Genomic DNA, 27,431 nt, shown 5'->3' with positions numbered 1-27,431 from the left:
CGCTGTACGCCGTCCAATCATGACCAGCCTTCACCCACACCTCAGGCGGTCGTTTGAGGCTCTCGAAGCGTTGGGGAGCCTGGAACCCCGTTGAATGCTAGCGAGCAAATACATCTGGACCCGAACCGCCGCACGTGTGCCGCCGAAGCTAGCCAATCTATCCGTCTGGAACGTAGCCTCGGTTTCCACCCTCATGCACTTTTCTCCTTCGCCTCTTTTTCATAGTAACAGATTTCGATGCCTTATTCTGGACCGGTCTTTACAGCACGTGAGATGGTGCGCCATAGCATCTCATTGGTCAGGAGAGCATTCCCGGACGAAGCTTGCTGTCGGCCTTTTGTACCGAGCTTTCGATCAAATTCGATCTTGGTCGCAAATGCGATCTGTTCAAATATTCCAAGGCGAGGGACCCGTGGCGCATCGACCGGTTTATCTGTGCAACAGGAAGTGGCGAACCGCTGCAGATGTGTACAGGTAGGAGAAGCGCAACTCCAGAGCGCGAGGCGAGCCCAACAACACGGCCTGCTGAACACGCTCACGCATCCGACACTGCCTAGGCTCCACCGGCTCCACAAGCGACTTTGGCATCTCTGAGCACTGGGAATCTCGCCCACTACATCGACATTCACGGTATGGATCACTCGGAGCGATGGCAAAGCATTGCACCAGCCTCAGATGAGCCGGGGCAGCGACGCCCAACCTCAGACCGGCGGAAGAAGCGACAGGCTGTTGCCGTGGCGTGCGTGCAGTGCCGAAATGGGAAGGCTAAGGTACGTAGGACCGAGTTACACGCGATAGCAATGCCCTGGACCATTCCAAGGTATCTCGCTCAGCTTTCAGGCACTATGCCATGCTACTCAGCACTGCAGGGCACTGAATGATACTTCCAAGTACTCAAGGCCCTTGCATACCTGATTTGCGCTCTTCTATAGGTACTCACATCATGTGACACTACCTGTACGTAGGCCTTTTGCAGCTTTCATTGGCCCCGCGGACTGTGCTGATTGATTATTCCTAGTGTGACGGCACGAGACCCCGATGCAACCGATGCAAGGAGAACGACCTATCATGTCAATACGACGTCGCCGAAGGTGTCTCGCGAGCTGAGCGCATGAAGATTATGAAAAGAGACAGCATGACTGGCGAGCTGGATGATCTGAAGCGCATAGTCACATCGCTACGCTCCGGGACCGATGACCAGGCCGCCGCTGTTCTTGCTCGACTAAGGCTTGGTGAAGCTCCCGAAGAGGTCGCGAAGACCCTCCCAATGACAATATCCCCGGCGATATCCGGCCATCCCCCCAGGTATGCATCACTCGACAGCTTCCTCTGGCTACAACAAGTTGATAACTCTGGTTCAGCTTACTGGGTCAGGAGTCTACCGACACTTCTGGAAGCGGTATGAGCCACGAATCCGCATTCGACACGAGTAAAGGCGGCTCGCAGTTTCGAAAAGGCTCTAACATCTCCATGGCATCACCAACAAGTCAGAATAGAGGCTGGTCGCCTTCGGCAAACAATCCTTCATCATCATTTGCGTCGGGTAAGGGAAAACAACAAGCAACGACGGACGGATCAAACGATCATCCTTTCCTAGTCCCGCTGTTTGATCGAGAGGACTATCTTCTAACAAGGGATGAGGGGGAAGAGAGTGAGGAGGAAGATAGGCTTGAAAGCCAGATTGACCCAAGACTTCTGCAGCAAGGAACTAACTTCGACGGCGTCGCGAACGCGGCACCGTCATCCAAACCATCTCGAAGCCAACGGCCCTCACCACATAGACAAAACACGATACGCTCGGCATACCCCACGCATCTCACTGGCCGACAACCGATCGTGAACACCATCAGAATACACCCGAATCTCAATCTCCGCAACCTCTTCGGCAACATGCCATTCTCCAGTAGCATCCGAAGCAACCACTATCCAGGCGACATTCAAGAGACGCAGATCACCAACTTGTTTCTACCCACATGGTCCATGTTACCTATCAACACCGTGCCCGACCCTGGCTCATTAAAACGCGCATTCCCTGGTATCTACGAACAAGCAACAACACTTATGAACATGGGCATACCAGCGGACCAAATCATCGAGATCCATCCGAATCTTGCCGCGCTATGGGACGAAGACGTATACAACAACTCCGGCATACTCACCAAATGGGCAGTCGGCATGGTGCACGGCGTATACATGAAGGGTAACAACTCCACCTTACCCATCCCCCAATCTCCCCTCGCTAACAACCCCCCGCAGGTAACACCTTCTCCTGCTTCGGCTCCATGTACCTCTTCTGGTACCTAATGCGCTGGATGATCTCCCCCAGCCCAGAAACCTACAACGCAATCCCCGAATGGTTCCGCCCCACGCCCAACCAACTCTTCATGCCCCACATCAACATCGTCGACTTCATCGTCTGGCCCGCCTTCCGCGAACTCGTTACTCAGATCCCTGCTATGCAGGAGCGCATGGAGTGGCTCATGGATATGAGTCTGAATATCCAGTGCGATTGGTCATTTGCGACGGACCAGGCGCTGTGTAGTAATGAAGAGACGGGCCAGGTGGATTTATGTGATGCGGCGAGGGATGTGGTTAGGGAATTGGCGAGTTGGAGTCTGGGACCGAGTTTCAGGGGGTATGTTAGTAATGCGGATAGTTATGTGAGGATTAGGACGGAGGGGTATTGATGGAATCCGTGGTGTTGGACGGGGAAGATCGAGAGATCGAGACGATTTACGTTATGCAGAAGGGTTGCGACGGTAGGACGGATTGGCCCTGATCGCTAAGCACGGCACGCTGCGGGGCAGGTTTTTTTTCGCGATCCAGTGTGCCGCGGAGATGTCCGCGGAGATGAATGCTGTAGTGGGACGGGCCGGAACCTTGGCAACCCGAAGGGCGAATGGGGCGGACCACTCGTTGTTGTTACTAGCGAAGCATATTACACGGAGTTGCTTTTCGTTCGATGGTCGCGTTGAATGAGAAGCTTATGGGGCGACCCGGCGACGATATACGGAGTACGATAGACGAAGAATTGAGGAATTGGAGTGCACTCTGCTCTCAGTTTGCTGGTTTCGGTATATGGTCGGGATGTGCGGCGTCTCTTGTGCTATATGCTGTGTCATGTATTCCGTGCTTAAGTCCAGGGTAGCTTACGTGAAGATGAAGATGTATGACGTGCTCACTGACACGAAATTGTCACACAGGAACTCACTCGTATATTATCGCAACGCTCGAGCTCCAAATGAATGTAATGTATTGAGCATACCAGTATTCGTAACCATCGTGTCGCTTTAAGCGTCATGAAAACGTATCCGTCGTGCGCGAATGCGTGCATGTAGCGTAGCACCATAAGCTCGTGTCGTGTCGTGAAAGCAAGTAAAGAAAAACAAGGAAAGACAAGGCAATCGTCCTCCACCGCCCATTACCACTGCCATGAATGATAATTCACGGCGGTATCGAATCGCCACCCATTACCACACCAACCACTGACCATTACCATCATGCTCATACTCATCGTATCAACCGTTTGGAAAATACACTGGGATGCCACAGGCGGCAAAACCCTGTACACAACTCTCTTCCAGTATCTCTTACACAAACCCAGCATTATAGTCGTATCGTGATCATCGTATCATCAGTGTGGTACAACATCTCGGGGCCTCAGACGACCCAGGGGATGAGACCGTCGCGGTGGTACTTGATGCGGAGGTCCTATAGAGGTGTCAGTACATATCTCACATTCTTTTCGTGCAATCAAAACTTACCTTGTCCATCAACATGTCCTTGACGGCGTTGATCTGCTGCATGTCCAGCGTTGCGAGCTCCTTCTGAGCTGGCGCAACCACGTCCGGGTGGGTTCTACTAGCGACCTTGCGGTAGGCGAGGTTGATACCGATGGAGCTGATCCTCCAGTTCTGGATACCGAGCATGTTGTAGGCGAGCATGTTGGCCGGGGGGAGCAGGTTGGCTAAGGAAGAAGCACGATCACGGCGAGGACGAAGAGCGCGTGTGGACAGCGGAGGAGGTGGGCCGACCGAGGCGGTGGGACCGAGGGGCGTGGAAGGAGGACCAAGTGGGGTCGTGGGAGGAGTATCAATGTAGGGCTCGTAGTTCTCGGTGTTCTCCCAGAGAGGGTCGGCAGGCGAGAAGCGGAACGGGGTGTCGGGAAGACGGGGAGATGGCGAGGGCGTTGAAGCAGTAGAGAAGGTCCTGTCGCCGAGCGGAGTGCGTAAGTTGTTGGTCTTGGACCGCTTGGGTGTCTGAATGGGCCTCGGGACGTCGTTGGCCGCCTCGGTGTCAACGAAGATGGTGAAATCGGGCTTGCGCTTCTTGCTTGGCTTTGTACTCGGCTTCTTGGCAACGGGTGCGGAAAGGACAGTGGGTCGAACCGTGAAAGGTGAACGAAGTGCGAAGACTTGAGAACGAGTACGAGGTAGCGGAGGTGCGAGGTTGCCGTTGTTGACGGGGTCTTGACCCTCGATAGAAGGAAGCGGTGTTGCCGCCGCGATCGCGAAGAAATGGTTGTTGACAGAGTCCGACATCTTGACAAGCTCACTGTAGAGCTATAAACCACTGAAGCTCCCACCAAAGCAAAACGCAGAACGCTAAACAGAACAGAACAGTAAAGAAAAGAGGGACTTACCTAGAAAATGTAGAACAGAACGGTTGACTCGTTGTCTCCGGAACAGAAGCGAGGGAGTGGCCGAAGAAAGGGAAGACGACTACGGGAACAGCGGCCTTTATAAAGAATGACAAGAAGATGAACGGATACTTCGAAGCTGAATGAGAGTCGTAAAGAGAGAGTATAATCGGAGGTGACCGCGAAGACGAATTTGAACAGGCAGGGTGGGCGCTCGGGCACCGGACCCGAGCTACCGTGGTGAAGCCGACAAGACGCTTACAGAAGCTCACAACGCGTAAAAACGCGTAAAACGCGCGTGTCTTATGTTTCGAAAGCGTTTGTATATCCCTTAAACGGACTTCAGCGCGTCAGAAACAGACGCAGATGACGTACTGATAATCTTGATGGACTGAATTTTGTCTTGATCAGGGAGGGGTCGACAGGTTTGGATGACTCAACGGGTCAGCCGTGACCGTGATTGTGAGGAAGTGATCTCTTTCTTTGCGGCACAAGGGTCTCCTGATCAGCTGGAACCTGGGCGGCTTCCTGTTCCAGATGTGTAGTACGTCCTCAGGACATGCTACCAAAAGTGAAAGGAAGCCATCTGACAGTCATTCCTCGATGAGCGCTTTGTAATTATCGAGACATCCATTATAATTGCTGAGTCGAACGCGGTTCCTTGTTGAAGTCGATGTAGTGACGTTATTATTGAAATAGTCGTGACTGGCTCGTGATGTGTGGCTAGTCGCGAAGCAGAGGATAGCTACCATGGTATGAGATTGTGACATTAGGCGCATACAACGGCCTTTCGATATACGCAGCCTGATTCCTAGCGAAAGTGTCTATAGCTCAGAGCCGGTTAGGGGAGGGAATGCGGTATACCAGATGTAATTCGACGTGTGATGTCCGAAAGTTCAATGTAGAGCTGGCGAATCTGACCGCAGGCGCGATAGGAGGAAGGCCATAGTGCAGCAGTACTAAAAGATTCAAGTCTGCGGAGACTTGACTCGGGAATGTGTCCATGTAGATCGCTCCGTGCAGTATGAGAACCTACGCTGTGGTTACCTATGTTGAAGTCTTGCGGATGTAGGCTTGAGAAAGCATGACCAAAAGGCTACAACACCCGAAAACCAGAGACAAGATGTATGGAGAGTTCGATAATGTGCAGTGATCGGTAGATGAGCGAATTGTAGTAGATGAAAGGCCGTAGCCGGTAGTCAGGTCCTTGGTGGTCTCTTACCATAACGTGTATTCTGGTTGAAGTCAAGGATCGATGCCCTGCTGCGACAGGTCTTTTTGCCCGGCAAACGCCAGTGAAGTTCGTATGTATGATAGCATCAGTGACGAGCGGCGATGGTAGGACCTTATGGACCACATTCAGCGTGCCATGTAAATCCGCCCGGAAGATCCGAATTGATGAATAAATGCGCGCGGTGAGTTCGCTGTGTATAGATCGAGTACCGAAGTTGATTGCGAAGTATTGTTGTTGACAATCGATGATAGACACGAAGAAGGCGGCATGACATATCCTTGCGGACACGAGGTAAAGTCGGCAAACGGTTGTCAGATAACGTGCCTCACGCGCAGAAGCTCGTTCAAGGTCAGGCAGGCTGTTCAGAAACCCGGTGACTGCTTATCAATGTCCACAAAGTAAGAGGTGTGTCAGTCAGTCGGTAAATGAGCGCACGGGTACGAAGAAGCTCGTTTTCAAGAACGTTCGTCAAACCTAGTCTGTAGGTATTCGCAGACATATTCGCTATAACAATATCAGTCCATTAAAGTCGCATACCTCCAGGCTAGGGTTTAGTCGTGCAAACAACTCATTGGAGCCCAACCATCCCGGTATTGTAGATGATGTACTCGAAAGGCGTACGAAGGAAGGAGCGCAATGCGTGTCGTTCATTCGCCGCGATGACTAGATGAATTCACTTGTGAATGCTGATGCGTATCAGCGGCGGAAGTGGAAAGAAGGTTGTTGGAAGGCGCGTTGGAGATCGGACGAGAGCATCGGTGCTTCGGCACTTCGGCCCGACCGGATGGCAGTCGCGATGAAACATCGCAACATCACGCCCTAACCACGTCACAATACCGCTCCAGATACGTATCTCAGTCGATACCTGCGATGTCATCAATCTTCTCATTGATCCCAATTGATGCTCTACTAATCCAATACACTAACGTTGTAGCTTTTGCATTAGGAAGTGCCGCGGCTGCTGATGCGGGGAACAAGCTACTCGCTGCTGAGCCGCTGAGCTCGAGTAAGCGTCAATGAGGCATTACGCGTCCCGAATCCATCATCTCGCTCTTTCAACTGAATTCTAGCCCATCGGATAGCTCCTTTGGAAAAATCTTCAAGCAAACATGGCTCTTGCTCCGGCTCCAACGCGTCTACGCCAGATCGCACTTGTCGCGGAGGATATCGAACGCGCGAAGCAGCAGCTTGTAGGCCGTCGATGTCAAGGTAGACATTTCGAGAACTGATAGAGGTGCCAGACATACGTTCTAGGAACAGAAGTCGTCTTCGAGGATCCAGCTGTTGAGCAATGGGGGTTGAAGAACTTCCTCAGTATGTTTATGGTCCCTTCTCTTTCTGAGCTCAGCGACTGACATGACTACAGTACCGATCGGCGGCGACTTCATCGAGGTAGTCTCGCCCATTAAGTCAGGGACGACTGCCGGACGCTTGATCGAGAAGCGCGGCGACGGCGGATATATGATCATCATGCAGACCGAGGATGCGAAGAAGCGACGCGAATACATTGAAGCGAAGGGACTGTCGAAAGTCATCTTTGAGCATAGTTACGCGGATTCGGTGTGCATTCAATACCATCCAAAGGGCATCAAGGGTACGCTAGGCACCTAACAATTGCAAGGTTATACGGCTAATGAAGTGATAGGCGGTATGATGCCAGAACTCGATTCCCACGCACCGGGTCCGAAGAATCCAACGCCAGTTCAGTCTCGCTTCTCCCCATGGCATGCCTGCGGTTCAGACGTCGACCGCTATAGGGCCGGCATGGAGCGGACCGAACACCTTACGCTAGAGGGCTGTGTACTGCGCCTGCAGCCCGGCGACCTTGGCCACGAAGCGGCCGCACGGGAGTGGGAAGCGATATTTGGCGTCGTGCGAAGCCGCGACCTGCTGGCTTTCACGAACGCCAGGCTGGGATTCACACCAGGGAGACAAGGGCAGCCAGAGGGCCTTGTGTCGATCACGATCGGCGTCAAGGGCCAGGATAAATATGATGCAATACTAGAGAGGGCCCGACAGGCGGGCGTTTGTGGAAACGACGGGATCGACATGTGCGGTGTCAAGTGGTACCTTGCCCTGACAGGTCACAGTGCAACTAAGGGGAAGCTGTAGCTCCATGCACCATCACATCGCACGAACTCTGGCCAGAACCCGTTTCACGTTGCTGACTGCATGCAGCGTGCGATACGCTTTGACACTGCGTTGAGCGTGCCACGTACGAAGCCAAGATCTTATCCGAAGACTGTTGAGATAGCCGTAAGCGCCGCCTCCGAGCGTCACGGAGTCGGTACCCCTCACCCACCGACGTCATCCGTCGAACAAGATGAATTACCCGTCCTTCGCCAGCATGTTTACGAAGGACGCGTCTCGACCTTTGCGCATTGTTTCATGCTCAGAAAATTTTCATGAGCGAAGCCACGACGCCAAGTTGGCTGGCGTGCGCAGGACAGCAGTTGATGGAGATTACACGCTCCACCCACACCACCCAAGAAGCTTTGGTAAGAGTCCCCCATCCTGGGCGCAAAGAGCTTCCCATAACACCAAACAGCTGCGCGCATTCTGAAAATTTGCCACTATCCTTCGCTGCTCCGCCTCCCGCTTGCGATCACGATAGGTCCACAGGTGCCTTCGTCGCGGTCTGTGCACTGCACACCCCGCTCGCGGTGACGCCAGGCACTCCCGCGCTCGCGATGGAGACGCGTCCATACCATTATGGATGCTCTCACCACTCCCTGCTGCATTTATCGTGCCTCTACAGTGCGGCGAGCGGAAATGAGATCTGAGACGTAAAAGCTTCTATGCTTCCATGCTTGGTGGTTGCCTTGCTGTGCACCGCCTCGACTTGAAGTATACTAGCCTGAGTGGCTTACGCTCTTGGTACCACCACGTTCTCATACGACAATTCCCTGTGACGTACAAATCGCGTTTTTCCCAGTTGCTGAATTGCTAAGCTCCCTGCATGGCTGCGCACTCGCCCCGTCCCTCCCTCTACGAGATACCAACGCGCGACTTCAGAAAGGCCGTCCTCATTGCTTCACCCTACGAGGCCATCCTGGTCGCGATCTAAGCTCCAACGCTCTCGGCATCCTTCCGGCATCCTTCCCCTAGGCTAGCCCTACGAATTCTCCCCTCATACATCAGTCCCCGCACGGGGCACCGGCTAGCCTTCTTGTGACGATAATGCAGCGTGGGAGGACGAGCAAAGGAGCAATTACACACTTGCGGGCTGGAGGCGCACCACATTGGCTGCCGTTGGGAAGCTCTTCGTTCACGGCTTCGCAGCACCTTCCCATGCATAAAGTCTGCTGCCCCAGCCCTCCTTCGGACGTTTGTTTCACCCACCGATGATGCGCCTCGACCAAATCGCATTGGACCAAACCGCGGCACATACCTTCACACCCTCCGCTGACCACCTTGGGTGGTTCACCCACCTTTCGTCCCACCACATACAGGACTAGAGGGAGGGCAACATCTCAGCATGTCGGCGCCGATATACCCCAACCATGATGAACCCCTCGACCGTCCCTTGCGCTCTTTCATGGGCGCCGGCAAGTCGGCATACAACCTCATTGGCGTAGAGTCGCATAGTGTCACGGCACCTCCTCCTAATCCTTTGTCGCAGCATGGCATTCATGTAAGCCATTCTCTGCTTCGTTGCACGTCTATGACTAAGCTCCCTACCAGCTCGATGACACGCCGCCTTCCGGACATCAAGCCAACGGCATCCCTCCCACCGTACACGCGCACGCGAACTCTACCAACGGCCTACCGCTGCAACCCACAGATGGCTCAGCCAATCCTCGACATGGTGAGCAGCTGGTCGATACAAACGCACCTGGGCACCTCATTTCCTCCGCGCCTGCATCGCCATCATCGACCTCTCACCAGGTTCGGTGCAAACAATGCAATGTGCCATTCACTGGGCGCGACAGGACAAACAATCTCGCACGACACATACGGACCCAACACCACGACAGCCCTCTGAGGTGCACAAAGTGTGACGTCTTATGTGCCCGCAATGATGCCCTGTTGAAGCACGAGCGCAAGTGCCAGCCGGGCCTACATCCCGATCCCGTCAAGAGAAAGAAGGACAAGACGCCCACTGCTACAACTCCGTTACGCGAGGCCAAAGCCAGACCCCCGCCCCGTCGCCGACCAGGTAAGAGGTCTGTCCGAAACAACCTCGCCTCAGCACCGCAGACCCCTCGAACGCATGTACCCATGACACAACCAGTCCAGGCCTCGTATACTCTACCGGACACACAGCAAGTGCCAACTGAGGGCTCGCTTACACGCGACTTCTTCAATGTCAGGGGCGCTGGAAATGGACTTTCGATACCATCCCAGTCGTACGATCCTGCAGCAGGCGAGGACCGAGACTTTCAGCAACTCCATAATGATCTCCAGCAAGCCGTAGAAGCGGCACCACTCCACCAAGCTATCTGGCCCTTCCAGTTCGGCCAGCAGAATCTTGCGCCATACAATGCCGTCCGACAGGAAGGCTGGCCATCGCCTCAGCATCTGTACCCTCTTCGCCCTGCCCATAGTTTCGGGCATCCACTTTCGCCAGCTAATGTAAGCGGCAATGTTGGGTCGGCGAACCTGACTACCTTGCCGAGCCACCAACCGTTCGACACCGCCTCTTCATCGTACTTTCTTTCGACATGTCCATACACCGGACCTACCTCCATACACGGCTCAGTGGATCCAACCCATGAAAGCCCTCTAGCGTCACCTTTCTCTTTCTATTCACCATCGCTACCTTCCGCAGCATCACCTTACAACATGCATCAGGATATTCCGTCTGCGCAAGGATCATTGTCCGGGTATCATCACCAGGCTCTTCCGAGGTCTGATGCAAGCTTTGTCCACAGTCAAGAAGACGAGGTCTCATTTCTAGACTTATTCGAGTGGTCCCCGCCGCTGAACGAAGGTATGGGTCAGCAGAGTTAGGACGGTCACTAAGCAATGTTTCGCACTACTCTATTTAGAAAACCGAACAGATGCCCTGCAGTCTACATCGGTCTTAAAAAGAAAATTCGTGACATCACGAAGGTAATGTAGACTCTAAGGTTCGGTGGCAGGTGTTCATTTTACCCTGAACGGGGTCTTGTATTCTTTTTCACATCACTTCATTTCATAGACTTCACCTCTTCATGTATATATCACTTGCTCGATACCCCATCATCAATGCATTCTTACACGCACAGCTCGTTTGCTTCAGTGATGAACGCCTCTGTCTTCTCCGCACCCCGGTTATGGTGTTCGTTCCGATAGCGCCGAGCTCGAAGCGCAGCTCGCGGGGGTGAGATCGTGATGGCCATTTGGTCTTTGTACGTAATGTGGAGTACGAGTTGCTCGGCCTGGAAACGGAGGACGTGTTGACGGTTTGCCAGGGTTATGCTGCGGCGTTTATCAGTAGGTGGGCTAGATGTATGCAGTGATGCATTCACGCGCGGAGCTTGTGCGAGCAAGATGCGATTTCGGCGGCGGAGAACATGACGGGTAGTGTGGTTGGTGGGTTAGTGTCTCGACAGATTGATGGTTAGTGGAATGAGAGAGAGCGAGGAAAAGGGCTGGGAATGTTGTTGATATCGAGACGAGGATGCTGGGGTTGCTGTCGTTACGCGTTGGGGTTGTGGTGCTAACGCGAGGGGGGTTAGTGGATCGCGGTGTCACATGTTTGGCTTTTAGTAGGGTCTACGTTGAATATGTGCTGAATATTACATTCTGAATTGGCCTAGACTTTCCTACTCAACTATCCAGACTACCTCCTAAAGAAGATGCTCTTCGCAACGAACGCCTGACATCATTAGTTGTATAACTTGAGCTATACAACCCGTACGGCTTCCATCCCAGCCTGCGAAGCCCAGGATCGGTTTGGAATCTCCTTGATGATAGCCGCACGGATTTTCTTGGTCCACTCTCCCAGATTAGTCTCCTCCGGCTCAACCACGAAGTTCAAGCCCTGCTCTGCTCGAACTACGACTTTGTATCCCGCACCTCTAAGGCGCGCCAACGGTTCAAGCAAATATTCTACCCGCTCCGCGTACTTTTCCAGGCCATTAATGTATGTGCTGTTACCGGTGCTGTTGAAGACCATGAATGAACAGAGGTCTTGTAGAGCTATCGTAATGGTCGTTTGCTTGTTGAGCTGGAACAGAGACTCAAATCTCTCCAAGATAGTCGTCTCCTTAGCAGTATCCCGGGGATTTTCAACAGGAATCCAGATTTCGACGTGTTTGATCAAGTCGAGTGGCGCCTTCTCTAGACCAGCACTCCATTTGAATCGGGACAGGGAGGAAGCGATGGTGCAGGGATCTGCAGTCCAGAAAGTCGTCGCTTCGTACCATGCTTGAGCTAGCTCAAGCTTCATCGCATCGTTAGCAGCGTCGGCAGCGTAGAGCTCGAAATCTATCCGATCGCCGTAAGAGATGCAGCTTCTGGGTTTGATCGAGCATCCCCATGGATGGTGGGTTGGATCGACTTCTTCGTTTTGCTCCGCCTCTAGCTTGATATATGAGTCCTCGAATATTCTTTCATAGACCATATCGCGAAGTTCTCTGGGGTGACTTTGCATTCGCTGGAACATCAGACGACGAGTGATGATTCTCAATCCTCTTTCAAGGGCATCGCGTTGCTTGTGAAGGTCTACCATTTCTGACGACAAGCTGCGCAACGTTAACAGTAGACTTATTCATAACGCAATGTTGCTACGCACTTGGTGTCGTATTCGTATTGTCTAGCTTCCGCCTCTTCTAGAAGCCCGTCGTATTTGTCCTTCATGAGCTTTTCGTGGTCAATCTCGTCGTATACACGCTCAATCGCTTCAATTGTTTCGTCACCGAGGTCATCAGACTCCATCTCTTCCTCTTCCAGAGGTCTGTCGTATGCATCCCTCACATGCATTTCGTTTTCGTGGTCATACTCATCATATAGACGTTCAGTCGTTGCATTATCGAGGTCCTCAGGCTCTGCCTCTTCCTGAGGCCTGTCGGACTCATCCTCCACAAACATTTCGATTTCGTGGTCATGCTCATCGTATAGACGCTCAGTCGTTTCGTCATCGAGGACATCAGACATCTCCATATCTGAAGGATTTGAGGAATCTGACGGTCTTTCCACATGTTAGCCATCAAAACCTAGAACACGGGAGTAACTTACTGGTATGCCATGTTATCCGCGGCAATGTACGAGATTGTCTGAACTTCTTGGTTTCTTCCCGCCCTAGCACTTATTAGCAGAACGAAAGTTGGTGAGAAATCTATACTCGTAGAAAGCGAGGAAAATGAGAGTTTAAATATCCAAGCCCACACCAAGACCAGGGCAGCCAAGTCCGTTCGCATAGTCGAATTGGGGTTCCGATATTACCATTCACGGGGTCGTCTCGGTACCCTTATTCTGATCTCATGACCCCCACTCCATGGTACTGCAACGTCCGAGGGGCGGGGAGCCAACTACACCCCCCGAATTCCACACGTCTCATACATGCGTGGGAATCGAAAGAGAAAAAACTTCATTGGTATCAATACGGAATCATTACGTACATGGACTCGCTAAATCGCTCAAGAAAAAGGTAAGACCCAACATCAACCCGAATTTACTTGCCCAATTAAAGAGGGCCCAAGTAAAACTTTCCCAAAACGAATGAACGGCCAAGTCTAGGCCGGCTTGACTCCCTCATACAGCGTGTTCAATTTCAGTTCGTCGATATCCGACTTCCACTCGCTAGAACGAGGAAGCACGACACGCCAGCCACGGTCTTCAGTCTCTTCCAACAACATTGCCGCCTGATCTTCTGCATCCGCCCGGTCCGCTGCGCAAATAACGAAAGTGGTGAGGTAAAACATTACGAAAGGGTATCTGGAGTTAATGCAGTGTTGGATATAGTATTGCCAAGCATTAGCGGACCAAGGGCGATCGAAGGCTGCGGTATGGTTAGCAATGAGGCCGGACGGAGGTACCATGGCGACGAAGACTTACGCATCGCATTCCAGCGGTAGATGTGGCCTTCCCAGGTAGCGAAAGTTAGTCCGATGTTACCGAGACTCTTGATGAAAGGCATGGGCCATGCGCAGTAGTGCGTCTGGATTGAGCCTTTCGCCATGATGCCATCGGGATTCTGCTGTTTGAAGGCTCGGGCGAAGTCAAGCAAGCAGTTTGGGGTGGGTAGAGGAAGCTCGGGTATCATGGTGGTCTTGTCGCTGTGGTCGTAAGGGAAGTATAGATCAAGAGCGCCGTCAGAGCCTTGCATGATGATGGGACGGGTTTGAGGCTCTTCGTACTCTTGAACGAGGCTAACGATACCGCAACGTTCCATGTCGTCGACGACTCTTCGGATGAAGCGGTTGGAATCCCGGGAACGGATTTCAGTTGCTGTTCTCTTCTGGTACGTAAGTATAGCGTTCCTGTCCGGCGAGTAGTGGCGGTACCGATGACCTTCGTACTGAACTTCGGGCGGTGCAGGGAAGCGCATGTCAGCCGAGCACTCAATGGACATCTCTTCCATGAACATCTCTTGTACGGATGGGGGTATGACTTCCGACACGACTCGTTTTGCTATCCTTCGAGGGGAAGGGTCACCAGCGAGCATAAGCAGTGTGTCTTGAACGATGTCGATCAGATCGAATGGCATTCCAACCTCGCGATCGATGATGATGAACTGCCACGAGTCAACGACGATTGGGTCGTACATGGACGTTTTGCGTAACCGAATGTCGTTCTTGATGTCTTCCAGCGTGATCGTGGTAGTCCAGTCTGCTTCAGGGTCTTGCGTAAGGTCTTGTACGGAGCGCGTGCGCTTTATGAACAAGTCAGCTTCCGTGGGATGGACCGTAGCATCAACGTTGGTGCCTTCGTAGACCACTAGGTACAGTCTCTCTGTCCGCCTGCGTAGCTCATCCAGGAAGTATTGAGTCATCGGATCGCCGATGGCCATTTGGCCGCACAGGTAATTCCGTGCTTGAGTCTGTACCAGACCATGGTCCTTCTCGATAGTCTTGGTTGCCTTGCTGAATTCTCCTTTACTCGTGGGGATGAAGCCGAAGTAGATGCCAGTCGCACACTCGCTCAAGATACCCGACGGGTTGTACCAGTTGTCGCGATATAGCCCGAGCATGAGCAACTTGCAGAGCGTAGTGTAGTCTTCGAAGTTGGAACATATGCTTGCGACAGTCCAAGGGGTGAGCAAGGTTGGGAACCAGCGATGCCTAGGTAAGGTTAGTAGAGGACAAATAGACTTTGTGTATTACTGACAGTATATCCCAGCATGGCTTGGTCATTCGAAGACCTTCACTAGTGCTAGGCACGTCTCCACTAAGTAGTCGAACGGTTTTGATGTCGCCGCCAGCAAGCGTTTGTGCGCAGATCGCCACCCGGAGATATTGCACAGCGTGTGGTCTCCAGGCTTTCTCGAAGAAGTCGCAATACGTTTCCAGTTGGCTCGCTTGACAACCGGATAGGTACTCGCCTATGCTTCTACACCTTGTTGCGCGCTCTAGGGCATCGGCTTCGCTGTCGTTGAGTATCATTATCCTGAACCAGGCGCACACGATCTCGGCTCCAGTGTCTCCAACAGTATCGTCTTGTACTGGCGAGTCTGATAGCTGAGATGAAAAGTGTAAGTCGGGCAAGATATGGTACAAGCGACGAATAGCGTCCGCGCATAGGTCGGTGGAGAAATGTTTGAGGACGAGTATGGTGCCGTCATCTATTCCTTGTAGAGATCCGATGGGTATTGCAGGCTTCAGTGGAGACTGTAGTATCATGATCTGTTCTGAGAGATTGTTATCCTTGAGTCCACCTGGTGTATCTGGTAGAAGTTTGCGGTTGAGGTTCGACACTAAAGGGATCAGCATCATATGTGGGAGCGCTAATCTGGTGAAATACGTACTGAGGATCATGTTCGCCAACGTCCTGACCTCTTTCTCCAGTTTTGCGATCCACTCAATGAAATCGACGGTGTCGATTCCTCGGGTATGAAACCTCTCCCTAATACGACGACGTAGTTCGACAGCTAAACGAAGTTTGAGGACTTTCTGTTTGGCCATGTGTACGTCGGATACCACGATCTTTTCCGCTGCAATTTGAAGCTTTTCCCAGCGCGTGCTCAAATCATTCTGCTCCCTGAGGTGCCAACTGCACCATGTCTGATCCTCGGTCGATAGCAGGAGACGGCAACGCCGTCCGTCCGTTTCTATAGCATCGCAACGACTGTCCTGAGTCGCCGGCGACTCAGGTGGTTCGCATGTGTGGATGAGGTTTCGTGCCTTCTCCCTTGATCTGAATCGGCGTCTTTCGGGCTTGTGGACGTATAACAGGAGACTCATTGAAAGTGACGAGATAAGGGAGACAAGAGGCCCTCGGATCCACTAATGCTAGCTTGTATGCATAAACCCAAATGAAATGACTAAACGAAAGAGATGGTAAGAGAATGTAAAGTGGAGAAGTGGTATAATGGGCCGAAAAGATGAAGCCTTACCAGCAGGGCGAAGATCAGATACTAAAGGTACCGTGCCACAGGTTCTCTCCGAGGGAAGATACGCTAGGCTAACAGACGCACGTTGTAGCAACGAGATGGCGTAGGAGTCTGTGCAGACTACCGCCAACGCTCATTCTCGGGTAACAGCATCTGCAGTTCTCATTTGTCGACTCCGGCGCGAGTGTGTCGAACTGGCAACCCCTTTGCAGCTTGGCTCCTGCAGTGTTTTGAAACCGTCAGCCAGCAGGCTATTTTAAGCGCTGTGGATGTATTCATTAACCGCCAGCGAGGCACACCAACTAAGCCAGGGTCTCGCAATCTTTCTTCAGACGAAGGCTCTCGCAGTTCGCGCATGCGTGAAGGAATCGCATGTTGATGCTGGATATATGTAACTAAACCTCAGCCTGCCCAAAAACACGTTCAGCATCGCATTGCAGCAGTCCCAGGACCGGCGTTCCGGTGTCGCGTGGTATAGATCGGTATCGCGAGATCAAGCGAACAGTGTTCAGGGCGGGCGGGTAGATGTGTTACATCATTGGTTGTCAGCGAGAAGGCTGGGGGCTAAGCGCTCAGAGCCCGTGCTCACGACCTCGGGATGTCTCCTGAGCGCAACAACACCAACACCCAGGTAGGTAATCGACGATCGATTTTCGGTATTCCGCAGTCTTCCAGGGCTGTGAGTGACGTCCGCCTTGGTTGTACTTGACCCTCAGGACGTCGCCACGAGCGCTTGACCGTGCCGCATGGTCACTGAGTGGCCAATATCCGACGTAAGTGACGATGTGTTTTCACCGCCTCTACTTGTTCCGGAGATGAATCCGAAAAAGGTGCGACTGATCGGTGTGTGGGCTGTTGTGGTGAAGGAGCGTTGGCAATAGTTTCAGTATGCGCTGGCGCGGCCAATCCACCACTCGATACACACGATCGCGTGCGCGAAAGCTGGGGAAGTACACTCGAAGCGGTGATACCACTGTCTTCATCGTTGGTTCCTGATGCCTATGCTCGCAAACATCGTGGAGAGGTGAACACTGGAGAAGTACGGGGAAAGGTCCGATACCTCCGACCCAGACCCGCAATCGGCATTCCTCAGCTACCCCACATTCTCGGTTTACCGAATGCAGCAATTGGAGTAGCTATCATCCGAGGTTGCGCTCTGGTGCGATGTATGGCGGATAATAACGGTCGTCATGGAGCTTCTCCACACCTGGGCACGCTTTACACGCGGTTGCGTTCCTCCTTACCGTGTTCAGCGCTTCCTAAATATCACTCGAGCGACATTTCGTTCAAGGAATCGACTCTGTATCTCTCCAGAAACACGTACAATCCCCGCATCGCTCTTGACAGCTGTGTAACGTAGGAACAGTCTCACGACACCGTCACCATGGTGATCTCCACAGCAATTCGCATCGCGCCCTCGCGCGCAGCTCGCGCAATGAACCTCCTACGCACTGTACAATATACGCATCCTCCGTCATGCCCCTGCCATTCGAATCCCAACTACCACCAATCGCCGTCCACTGTACAGCAAGCACGACGACATCTCGCAACGCCTCTCGACCACTCTCAGCAAAAGGAATATGCTTTCGAGATGGCAGCATCGAGCATACGATTCGGGCCTGGGTGTACAAAGGAAGTTGGCATGGACTTCAAGAACATGGGCAGCAAGCGCGTCATGGTCGTCACAGACCCCAACGTGAGGAAGCTAGATGCAATGAAACAAGTAATTGAAGGCTTGGAAAGGGAGGGAGTAAAGTACGAGATATACGACAAGGTCAGAGTGGAGCCAAAGGACCACAGCATAATGGAAGCCATCAACTTCGCGAAGCCATGGAAACCGGATGCGTATCTAGCGGTTGGTGGTGGCAGTGTCATCGACACAGCCAAGCTGATGAACCTATACACCACCTTCCCAGACGCAGAGTTCCTAGACTTCGTCAACGCCCCACTAGGCAAGGGAATGCCTATTCCATCAAAGCTGTTCCCACTCATCGCCGTACCAACAACCGCAGGAACAGGATCTGAGACAACTGGAACAGCGATCTTTGATTTAGTCTCTAAGCGCGCAAAGACCGGTATCGCTCATCGCAATCTGAAGCCCACTCTGGGCATAGTAGACCCGCTCAACACACGTACCATGCCATCGGCTGTGCACGCCTCTTCAGGTCTCGACGTACTGTGCCATTCCCTCGAGTCATGGACCGCGATACCGTACTACGAGCGTACACCGCGTCCAACCAACCCCATCAACCGCCCAGCGTATCAAGGTGCAAACCCTATCTCCGACATCTTCTCCCTCAAGGCTTTGAAGGATACGGTCAAGTACCTGCCGCGTGCTGTCAAAGACCCCGATGACCATGAGGCACAGTCTCAGATGTTACTGGCTGCAACACTCGCTGGTGTTGGCTTTGGCAACGCTGGCGTGCATCTCTGCCACGGCATGTCATATCCCATCTCAGGCCAGAACCCTGGCTACAAACACGCAGGGTACGATGTCGACCACACCATTATTCCTCACGGTGTCAGTGTTGCGGTAACCGCGCCCGCAGTGTTCAGATTCACCGGCGCATCAAACCCCGAACGGCATTTGGCTGCAGCAGAGGCCTTCGGTGTCGATATCTCGAATGTCAAGGCAGAGAGTGCAGGAGAGGTGCTAGGCGAAGCACTAGCGGAGTTCTTGATTAAGCTTGGTGATCAGCCGCGTGGGCTGAAGGCACTTGGTTTCGGAAAGGAACATCTCGATCAACTGGTTGAGGGTACGATTCCTCAAGCAAGAGTGCTGATGCTAGCACCGAGCTTGGAGATGCAGAACATCGATGCTGAGAGGGAGCAGTTGCGGGGCCTGTTTGAAGATGCTATGGAGTACTGATGGGTTACGGTGACTACTTAGTGTGTAGCACAATGGGGCGCCGACAATGTGAGATGTAGAGTTGGCTGTATGCGTAGTTGCAAGCTTTGTAAAGTTCAAATGTGACGTGTTCCCGTTACATTATGATTTTGCTCGCCATGCTCAGCTGGAACTATGTCCCCAACGTCGCGTACTTCAACTGCATGACAAATAATTTCTCGCATGTACTGAGCAACAAGCGGACAGGGGCTGCTGATGACCTTGGAAGATCTAAAGCCCTCGATCTCAGCCGCCAGGCTAGTCAGTAGCGGGTTGATGAGGGTCCTCGGTGCTAATGTGGGGGTACTATGGCGTCGGGCGGAGACCCTGACAACCCTCTCACACTCGGGCGCAATGGCATGAAGCCACGATACGTCAACGACCTTGAATGTAACCATGTGGTCAGGATCTGTCCCGCGATCACCCCTAGGATCGTGGCGCAGCAGCAGTCCAAACCCATTTCCTGGCGTAGATCCCGCGTGGATCTAGACTAAAGCTTCGAGCGTTGACGTCACAGGGCCAGCCAAAACCCTCATGGCACCCTGCTTCTCCGGCATGTGTGAGTGTCGATCTAGATGCGCCCACGGAGCTTGAATCAAACCTAAACCCCTCCCTGGACCCTGATTTTTACCCTGGAAAATAATCATTACTGCTACCTACTGAACCAGATATCTTTGTTATTATAAAAGTCCCTCGTGCAGCATACGACACGGGCTCATTTCCGGAAGAACGCAAACCCCGCCTTCACCAACCAAATCTCGCTAGCCGCGTCTTCGAGCTTCACAGCAACAACAACGTTACCTCCTACACGTGCGAAGACACGTTCCACGACTGCACCTTGTTTCTTCAGTATCACGACACACCTGCAATATGTCTGCGCCCACCTCTGCCACGAGTGAGATGCCCACGCGCAGCCTCACCAACCGATCTGCCGACGACGATGCCATCCCAGGAGAGGACACCTCAGAGGTGAGTGATCTGTAGATCGATGAAAGGGAAAGCTTCTAACATGTCCCAGGTCACGAAGCTCTTTGCGGAGCGATTGCAAGCTTGGAAGCACGCCGTCGCCTACCTCGAGGATTATGTCACAGCTACCGAGAAGACGAACCACGCACACGGCAAGGAGTATGAGCGCGTCTTAAAGGTTGGTCGACTCGATGCGATAGCGATACAGCTGCTGACGTTGAACAGACGGTCAAGGATCCCCTGAAGGAGGGCCACCACTTCGATCAGTCGCTCGGTGGTATTGCGGGCATGTTCGAGAACATCAGGTCCAACACCCAGGTACGGCGTCTCCCACATCAGATACCGAGTCTGAGACTAACCATGGCAGGGCATCTCCAACCAACACTACGAGACCGCAAAGCAGCTCAAGGGCGCCGTCCTCCCCATCTTCGACCGCCTGCACACCGAGATCAAGAACAAGAGCAAGGAGCTCACCAAGGGAGCTGGCAAGGGCAGTAAGGCTGTCGACAAGGCCCGCCTGCACACCCAGAAGCATATTGAGCTCCTTGGCCAGCACACCGCCGTCTTCGACTCGCACAGCGGCAACATGAAGGCGACCGACGACCCCTACATCCTCCAGCGCGGCGTCAACCACCGCCTCCACAAGCAAGTCCAGGAGGAGAACAACAACCGCCAGGACTTGATCAGCGTGCAAAACTCGTTCGCCCAATTCGAAGCCCACATCATCCAGACCATCCAGTCTGGCATGGGCCAGTTCCTGCAAGTCGTCAACACGCAAGCCGAGCACACCAAAGCCGCATACGGCGACATGGTCGGCACATCGCAGCGCATCCCCCAAGACTTTGAATGGAACGGCTTCATCCAGCGCAACAACACCGTGCTGATCGACCCGGCCGCTCCCGCCCGCACCCTCTCCGACATCAGCTTCCCCAACCAAAACCACCGCGCAACCCAGCCCCTCATCTCGGGTTCGCTCGAAAAGAAGGGCAAGATCATGCGCTCCTACGACACAAACTACTACGTCGTAACCCCTTCCAAGTTCCTCCACGAGTTCAAGACAGACGACGACTTTGCTAAGGACCCGGTCCCCGAACTGTCGCTCTATATTCCGGATTGTATGATCGGTGCGGTCAATGGACAGAAGTTTAATGTAAAGGGCAAGGATGTGTCCAAGGGGAAGATCGGCGGTGCGTTCTCCATGACACACGAATTCGCGTTCAAGGCACACACGCCCCAGGCTGCGGAGCAGTGGTGGCAGGTCATCAGCGGCGCAGCCGGTAAGGTCACAAACGACGTTCCCACCAGCCCTGTTTCTGGCGATACTAGCCCGCAGAACATGTATCCCGAGGAGAAGACCCAGCCGGCTCCTATCCAGACCACGGGTCTGGAGGGTGCTGGTACGAACTCGACTGACCATGCTGTGAGCGGTGGTACTAGTGCGCCTGCGAGTGCGGTGCCTGGTAGTGCGACGACGGCACCGGGGAGTGCGGTCCCTGGCGAGCCGGGGAAATACTAGTGGAAAAGTCTCATGATCGCTACGTGTACGTCTGATGAGGATGTGGATGTTGGGTCGAAGGTGACGCTGTGGTAGGGATGCGTTGATGGAGAGGTGATGAAGTGGGCAGGGCGATGGTTGTTGGATGTGGATGTGGATGTGGATATATATACATACCCCCTTTTGCTTTGAATAGTACTAATACATGATAATGCTTTTGCCCATCTCATTGACTGTAGTTATATTCTAATGTGATGTGGAGTGGAGTGCAGTGATCAATCGAACATTTGCCTCACATTCAAATTCACCCGTTTATCCGCCATCCACCCCCTCCACGCTTCATACTCCCCTTCTCCATCGTCTTTTTTCCCCTCTGCCGAAGCTGCGGGCCAGTCTTGAAGATACTCAGGACATGTCCCCGCCACTATCGCCGGAACCCCATGCCACGCAAACCTCGACTCCCCACTCATATACACTGCACTACCCGATCTCAGTCTTAGCGTTATGATCTTCTCTTCTGTCCTTTCTGCCCCCTCCTCCTCCTCCTCTTTCTCTTCTGTCTTCACTGTGCTTGATGTGCTTGATGTGCTCGACATCCCTAAGACGAAAATCGCATCACACCCCAAACTCACACTAACAAGTCCCGTGCTGCTGCTTTCAGCAACGTCGCGATGCACACTCAGAGTGTCGCCCGGGCTGTATAGATTTACGATCGCTGCTTCCGCTTTCGTTTCCGGGTACAAGGATTCCAATAGGCCTTTGATGCTGGGAGGAAAGGGTGGAGGAGGCGTGGAGGGGTAGCGTTTCAAGGTCCAGTCGTATTGGCCACCTAGGGTTGTCCAGCGCAATTTCTTGCTAAGGAGTTGGGAGATTGTGAGTGGTTTGTGGATGGAGGGGGAGAGGGGGGTAGCGATGGGGTGGGGGGAGGTAGGGGGGAGGGAGAAGAATGAGGGGGATGGGGATGAGGGGGAAGAAGAGGATGGGGAGGTGGGGTAGGAGAGCGTGTAGTGGGTGTGTATGTTTGTGAGGTGCGTGGGGGAGGAGAGGGACGTGTGGAGGAGGGTTGATAGGAGAGTGGATTGTACAGGGAGGGGGAGGAGGGACGGGGTTATGTGGAGGCCTGGGGGAAGTGTTAGGGATGGAGGTATGAGGGGTGTGAGATGATGTTGAAAACCAAAAAGATTCAAATTCAGAATATCAAGCGTGGAATAGTTCATTTATTCAAAACACGGGAACGTCCTACCTGGCATATCCTCGTGTTCATACACTGGTACCGATCTTGCCAGATCTGTGGCTTGCAGTTTTCCCCCGTCTTCACCGTCACCGGCGAAAGAACGGAAAATGGCGGTCAAGTCTTCTGCGGTGTATTCTTTTACTACTTGCACTTTGGGGTTTGATGACGCGGCGGCGTCGCTCGAGAGATCGATGATGTCGGCATCTAGGTCTATGTCTTTTGCTTTCATTTTCTGGTACTTTTTGTAGACGTTGCGTATGCTGTCTGGAGGGCGTTCATGGGGGTCTAGGTGGTGCATTTTGCGTGTGATCTCGAGAGCAGAAAGTTTTGGGAAAGTGAGGATGTATGTGTAGATATTCGTGAGCAGGGTCCACAGGCAGATGTTGATAATGATGGGGCTGTACAAACGTGGGAGATATCGTTGACTAAGCTCGCGTTTGTGGCTGACGGGTGCGCGTTGCCCGATGCGTCAAGGGTGTTTACATCTCGAATTTCCTAACACCAGACACCCTCGTCCCCTGCTCCCCGCTGCACCTTCCTCTCTGCCCGCACGTACTAACCACAGGTACACACGAGAGGTATTCGACTACCGTACCTCACCTCGAACCGGGAATAATACAGACTCGCGGCGAAACTGCATATCCTGCGATCCACCTAAACACGCTTGACCGCTTGTCGTCTGAAGCAATCGCAGTCCCCAGCCCGCCACCATGGAGAACTACCAGAAGTTGGAGAAGGTCGGAGAGGGTACGCTATACCCTAAAGGCTTCCCACGCGCCTACTGACATAATCTCAGGAACCTACGGAGTCGTCTACAAAGCGCGCGACCTCACCACCAAAGACCAGCGCATCGTCGCCCTCAAGAAGATCCGCCTCGAAGCCGAAGATGAAGGCGTCCCGTCGACGGCCATCCGCGAGATCTCACTCCTCAAAGAGATGAACGACCCCAACATCGTGCGCCTCCTCAACATCGTACACGCCGACGGCCACAAGCTCTACCTCGTCTTCGAGTTCCTGGACCTGGACCTGAAGAAGTACATGGAAGCGTTGCCAGTTAGCCAGGGCGGACGGGGCAAGGCGCTGCCAGAGGGCTCTGGGCTGGCGGGACAGAGCCTGAGCATGGACGATAAGATGGTCAAGAAGTTTATGATGCAGCTGTGTCAGGGTGTGCGGTATTGCCATGCTCATCGCGTGCTGCATCGTGATCTGAAGCCGCAGAACTTGCTCATTGACAAGGACTGCAATCTCAAGTTGGCGGATTTCGGTCTGGCGCGTGCGTTTGGTGTTCCGCTGCGAACATACACCCACGAGGTATGGATACTGCATATGTGATTTGGGGTTATCTGACATGTTATAGGTCGTCACGCTATGGTACCGCGCTCCAGAGATTCTTCTTGGTGGTCGCCAATACTCAACTGGTGTCGACATGTGGTCTGTTGGCTGCATCTTCGCCGAGATGTGCACGCGCAAGCCTCTGTTCCCTGGTGATTCGGAGATTGACGAGATCTTCAAGATCTTCCGGTATGCACTCACACCTCTGTACTATCTCCATATACTAATCATGTCTAGTATCCTCGGCACACCCAACGAGCAAGACTGGCCCGGCGTCACCTCCTTCCCCGACTTCAAGCCCTCGTTCCCCAAGTGGGGCCGGACAGACGTCGCAAACATAGTCACCAACCTCGACGAAGTTGGCCTTGACCTCCTCGATGCGCTGCTTGTCTACGACCCCGCTGGCCGCATCTCAGCAAAACAGACAGTCATCCACCCATACTTTGGCGGAATGAACGGTGACACACGACACGAATACAGCAACGGCTACCACTAGCCTGTCCCGGGAGGATGCTACGACTGTTACGCTTTGAGTGGTCTGCAGGATTGGTGAGCATGGAGACGTTGGTGTCTAGGGGCTTTCCTGCTTTGTTCTGGTTACAAGGATTGGGGCTGTGTCTTTATCGGACAGCAAATGGCGTTTTGGTCAGGGTATGCTACTGAGTACATGCATGCAATACTACATACAACTACACTGACATCACGTGTTGAATGTGAGCCTTGGCTTCAGTGTACTATCACTACTACTGCATTTGTTCCAGCGCGTTCTGACCTCAAAACTTGAGTATGCAGGCTATCCTTTTTCCACGAAGTGGAACTGTGGTTGACGGTGCTTCAGTGTATGGCAACCATGGATCTCAGTAAAATCGCATCGTGTCAACCAAAGTACACCACAGCCATGTCCTGCTGATGCCAGGAGGGATGGAATATAAAACTTCGCACTTGTGCTTCGTTCCTCAATACCACATACAACTACACCGACATTTATGAATTTCCTGTACTGGCTCGCAATGATGCCCCTAGCGGCGATGATGCCCCTGGCACCTCTGAATGACGTAGCGCGCGTGCCCCACCTCAGCCCTACGGACCTGCAGGAACGCGTCCACGTACCAGGTCTCCACGGGAGGTCTGCTCACCACGCTTCCTCCACTGACTCAGCAATGACTCCCAATGCGAAACTCCTTCCGCCATCCACCGGCCCACGCCTCATCGTCTACCACCAGACTTTCCACGACTCAAACGGCACTTACCACTCGTTGCTTCCGCTGCTCACGAATAACACGGGGATTACGCATGTGATTGTTGCGGCTATTCACCTCAACGATGACCCTAAGAATATCACGCTGAATGATCACAGCCCGGATGATAAGAGGTTTGATCAGTTATGGGGCGAGGTGAATTGGTTACAGGGTAGTGGGGTCAAGGTGTTGGGTATGCTGGGTGGAGCAGCGAAAGGGAGTTACGAGAAGTTGAGCGGAGATGAAGAGAGTGTATGTCACCACCCCATCCCATCATCCCTAAGATCATAAAGCTAATAAATCCCCACAGTTCGAAGCATACTACACCCCCCTCGCCGCCCTAGTAACCGCCCGCTCCCTCTCCGGCCTGGACCTCGACATCGAAGAAGCCATCCCCCTCTCCACCACCACCCGCCTCATCTCGCGCCTTCGAGCAGACTTCGGCCCCGAATTCCTAATCACCCTCGCACCCGTAGCTACAGCCCTAATCCCCGACCCCAAAATCCCCGCACACCTCCGCCCGCCCCGCCCCATGCTCGCCAGCGGCCCCACGCCCAACCCCTTACACCCCACGCTGCGCCATCTATCAGGCTTCAGCTACCCTGAGCTCGAATGCAGCGTCTGGGGGAAAGAAATAGCATGGTATAACACGCAGTTCTACTGTGGCTGGGGTGACGCACTTACAACGGCGTGGTATGACACCATCATCGCCGCGGGCTGGAAACCAGAGAAGATTGTTATGGGCGTGGTGACGAATGAGGCGAATGGAAGTGGCTACGTTGATGTGGGACGGCTGGCGGTGGTTGCACAGCAGTTACGGCAGAGTTATTATAAGGTGGGGAAGGGGTTTGGGGGGATGATGGGCTGGGAGTATTTTAATGCGGGGGATTGTGATGATGATATCGAATACATCACCTCCCGCGATCTTAATACCGAGACTGTGCAGGCGGGGTGGGTTAAAGCGCTGGGACTTTCTCTACGAACGGATGTTGATCTAGATAAAACGCCTATTTATGAGTTTGGTGGAGCGGCGATGGGTGGAATGGGTGGAATGGGTGGAATGAGTGGTGGTAGTGGAGGTGGTGGAAGTGGAAGTGGACTCCAGAATATCACGGCTGATCAGATTCGCAACATGGTCAGTAATCTGCCTGCTGCGCGCGCGGCTTGGCCAGATGAGGAAGTGCAGAAGTTGGTGGTACTGGGGTTTAGCAGGCAGGAGGCGCTGGCGGCGTTGAATGCGACGGAGGGGGATACGGAGATGGCGGCGGGGTTTTTGTTTGAGCATTATCCTTCGTAGGGTGGTGGTAGGGAAATCAGGGTTAGAGAGGGGTGGGATAGATATGGAGATGGAGATGGGGAGGGGGATGTAGAATGGATGAGTATATAGGAAAGTGGTGTAATGAGTAATGATGTTGGATACAGTGGACTTGTGAATTGAGATTGACTCTGGTGATGAGCGAGACATACTTTCAACCTAGTTCTGCCCACACGTTCCCGCTCTACTGATGTTACGAGTGCATAAACACGACTCCAGCGTAAACGAATGATCCGAAACACTAAACGCTATACATTCCAGTCCAACCTCTCCCTTGACAGACAACACCTCAACACCCCTGCCTTGACATGCTGCGCATTGGCATGGCGGATACACTACCAAACCCATACTAGCTCGCCAATCCATGGATCGACAATCTACATCTCGGTCATCTGCCCGAGCATCGCCGGTGTTTACCCGACACCTGGGCAGCCCACGATCCGATGACAGCTTGGCGTGTGTGAGAGGTGGAAAATCTACTTTGATTCAAGCCTACGCGTGACCGTCTTGCAGTGATTGTTATCTGTACGATCTCCCACGCCTTTGCCCCAGGAATGACTAGACGACGAGCCTACGTCGAGTCAGTCGTGGGGGAATATGGAAGTTCAAAGGCC

At 53.2% G+C, this 27,431-nt stretch overlaps 9 protein-coding genes across 9 annotated transcripts; 6 read left to right on the top strand and 3 right to left on the bottom strand.

Moving 5' to 3' along the window:
* Window positions 1–632: 632 nt before the first annotated feature.
* On the top strand, window positions 633–2,687 carry J4E93_009903 (uncharacterized protein; the record flags this gene model as incomplete). Its single annotated transcript, XM_049347791.1, has 4 exons — window positions 633–770; window positions 1,019–1,305; window positions 1,362–2,200; window positions 2,257–2,687. The coding sequence occupies 4 exons, from the start codon at window positions 633–635 to the stop codon at window positions 2,685–2,687; spliced, it is 1,695 nt and encodes a 564-aa protein (XP_049195020.1).
* A 973-nt stretch (window positions 2,688–3,660) lies between these two features.
* Window positions 3,661–4,541, bottom strand: J4E93_009902 (uncharacterized protein; the record flags this gene model as incomplete). Its single annotated transcript, XM_049347790.1, has 2 exons — window positions 3,661–3,711; window positions 3,765–4,541. The coding sequence occupies 2 exons, from the start codon at window positions 4,539–4,541 to the stop codon at window positions 3,661–3,663; spliced, it is 828 nt and encodes a 275-aa protein (XP_049195019.1).
* Window positions 4,542–6,982: 2,441 nt separating this feature from the next.
* On the top strand, window positions 6,983–7,985 carry J4E93_009901 (uncharacterized protein; the record flags this gene model as incomplete). The annotated part of the gene is made up of 4 exons (XM_049347789.1): window positions 6,983–7,063; window positions 7,115–7,187; window positions 7,240–7,467; window positions 7,519–7,985. The coding sequence occupies 4 exons, from the start codon at window positions 6,983–6,985 to the stop codon at window positions 7,983–7,985; spliced, it is 849 nt and encodes a 282-aa protein (XP_049195018.1).
* A 3,718-nt stretch (window positions 7,986–11,703) lies between these two features.
* Window positions 11,704–12,962, bottom strand: J4E93_009900 (uncharacterized protein; the record flags this gene model as incomplete). Its single annotated transcript, XM_049347788.1, has 2 exons — window positions 11,704–12,544; window positions 12,595–12,962. The coding sequence occupies 2 exons, from the start codon at window positions 12,960–12,962 to the stop codon at window positions 11,704–11,706; spliced, it is 1,209 nt and encodes a 402-aa protein (XP_049195017.1).
* A 572-nt stretch (window positions 12,963–13,534) lies between these two features.
* Window positions 13,535–15,733, bottom strand: J4E93_009899 (uncharacterized protein; the record flags this gene model as incomplete). Its single annotated transcript, XM_049347787.1, has 3 exons — window positions 13,535–13,689; window positions 13,857–15,082; window positions 15,129–15,733. The coding sequence occupies 3 exons, from the start codon at window positions 15,731–15,733 to the stop codon at window positions 13,535–13,537; spliced, it is 1,986 nt and encodes a 661-aa protein (XP_049195016.1).
* Window positions 15,734–17,734: 2,001 nt separating this feature from the next.
* On the top strand, window positions 17,735–19,219 carry J4E93_009898 (uncharacterized protein; the record flags this gene model as incomplete). Its single annotated transcript, XM_049347786.1, has 1 exon — window positions 17,735–19,219. The coding sequence occupies one exon, from the start codon at window positions 17,735–17,737 to the stop codon at window positions 19,217–19,219; it is 1,485 nt and encodes a 494-aa protein (XP_049195015.1).
* Window positions 19,220–20,107: 888 nt separating this feature from the next.
* J4E93_009897 (uncharacterized protein) lies at window positions 20,108–21,719 on the top strand (the record flags this gene model as incomplete). The annotated part of the gene is made up of 4 exons (XM_049347785.1): window positions 20,108–20,206; window positions 20,256–20,381; window positions 20,429–20,521; window positions 20,571–21,719. The coding sequence occupies 4 exons, from the start codon at window positions 20,108–20,110 to the stop codon at window positions 21,717–21,719; spliced, it is 1,467 nt and encodes a 488-aa protein (XP_049195014.1).
* Window positions 21,720–23,642: 1,923 nt separating this feature from the next.
* On the top strand, window positions 23,643–24,760 carry J4E93_009896 (uncharacterized protein; the record flags this gene model as incomplete). The annotated part of the gene is made up of 4 exons (XM_049347784.1): window positions 23,643–23,679; window positions 23,729–24,243; window positions 24,290–24,453; window positions 24,502–24,760. The coding sequence occupies 4 exons, from the start codon at window positions 23,643–23,645 to the stop codon at window positions 24,758–24,760; spliced, it is 975 nt and encodes a 324-aa protein (XP_049195013.1).
* Window positions 24,761–25,424: 664 nt separating this feature from the next.
* On the top strand, window positions 25,425–26,799 carry J4E93_009895 (uncharacterized protein; the record flags this gene model as incomplete). Its single annotated transcript, XM_049347783.1, has 2 exons — window positions 25,425–25,754; window positions 25,813–26,799. 2 exons carry the CDS (start codon window positions 25,425–25,427, stop codon window positions 26,797–26,799), a joined length of 1,317 nt encoding a protein of 438 aa, XP_049195012.1.
* Window positions 26,800–27,431: the final 632 nt, after the last annotated feature.

The sequence above is a fragment of the Alternaria ventricosa genome (assembly GCF_023758065.1).
Source record: "Alternaria ventricosa strain BMP 2768 chromosome Unknown scaffold_25, whole genome shotgun sequence".
In the NCBI taxonomy this organism is placed as follows: Eukaryota; Fungi; Ascomycota; class Dothideomycetes; order Pleosporales; family Pleosporaceae; genus Alternaria; species Alternaria ventricosa.
The sequence above is the reverse complement of the archived record's forward strand: the minus strand, read 5'-3'. Positions and strand labels throughout refer to the sequence as shown.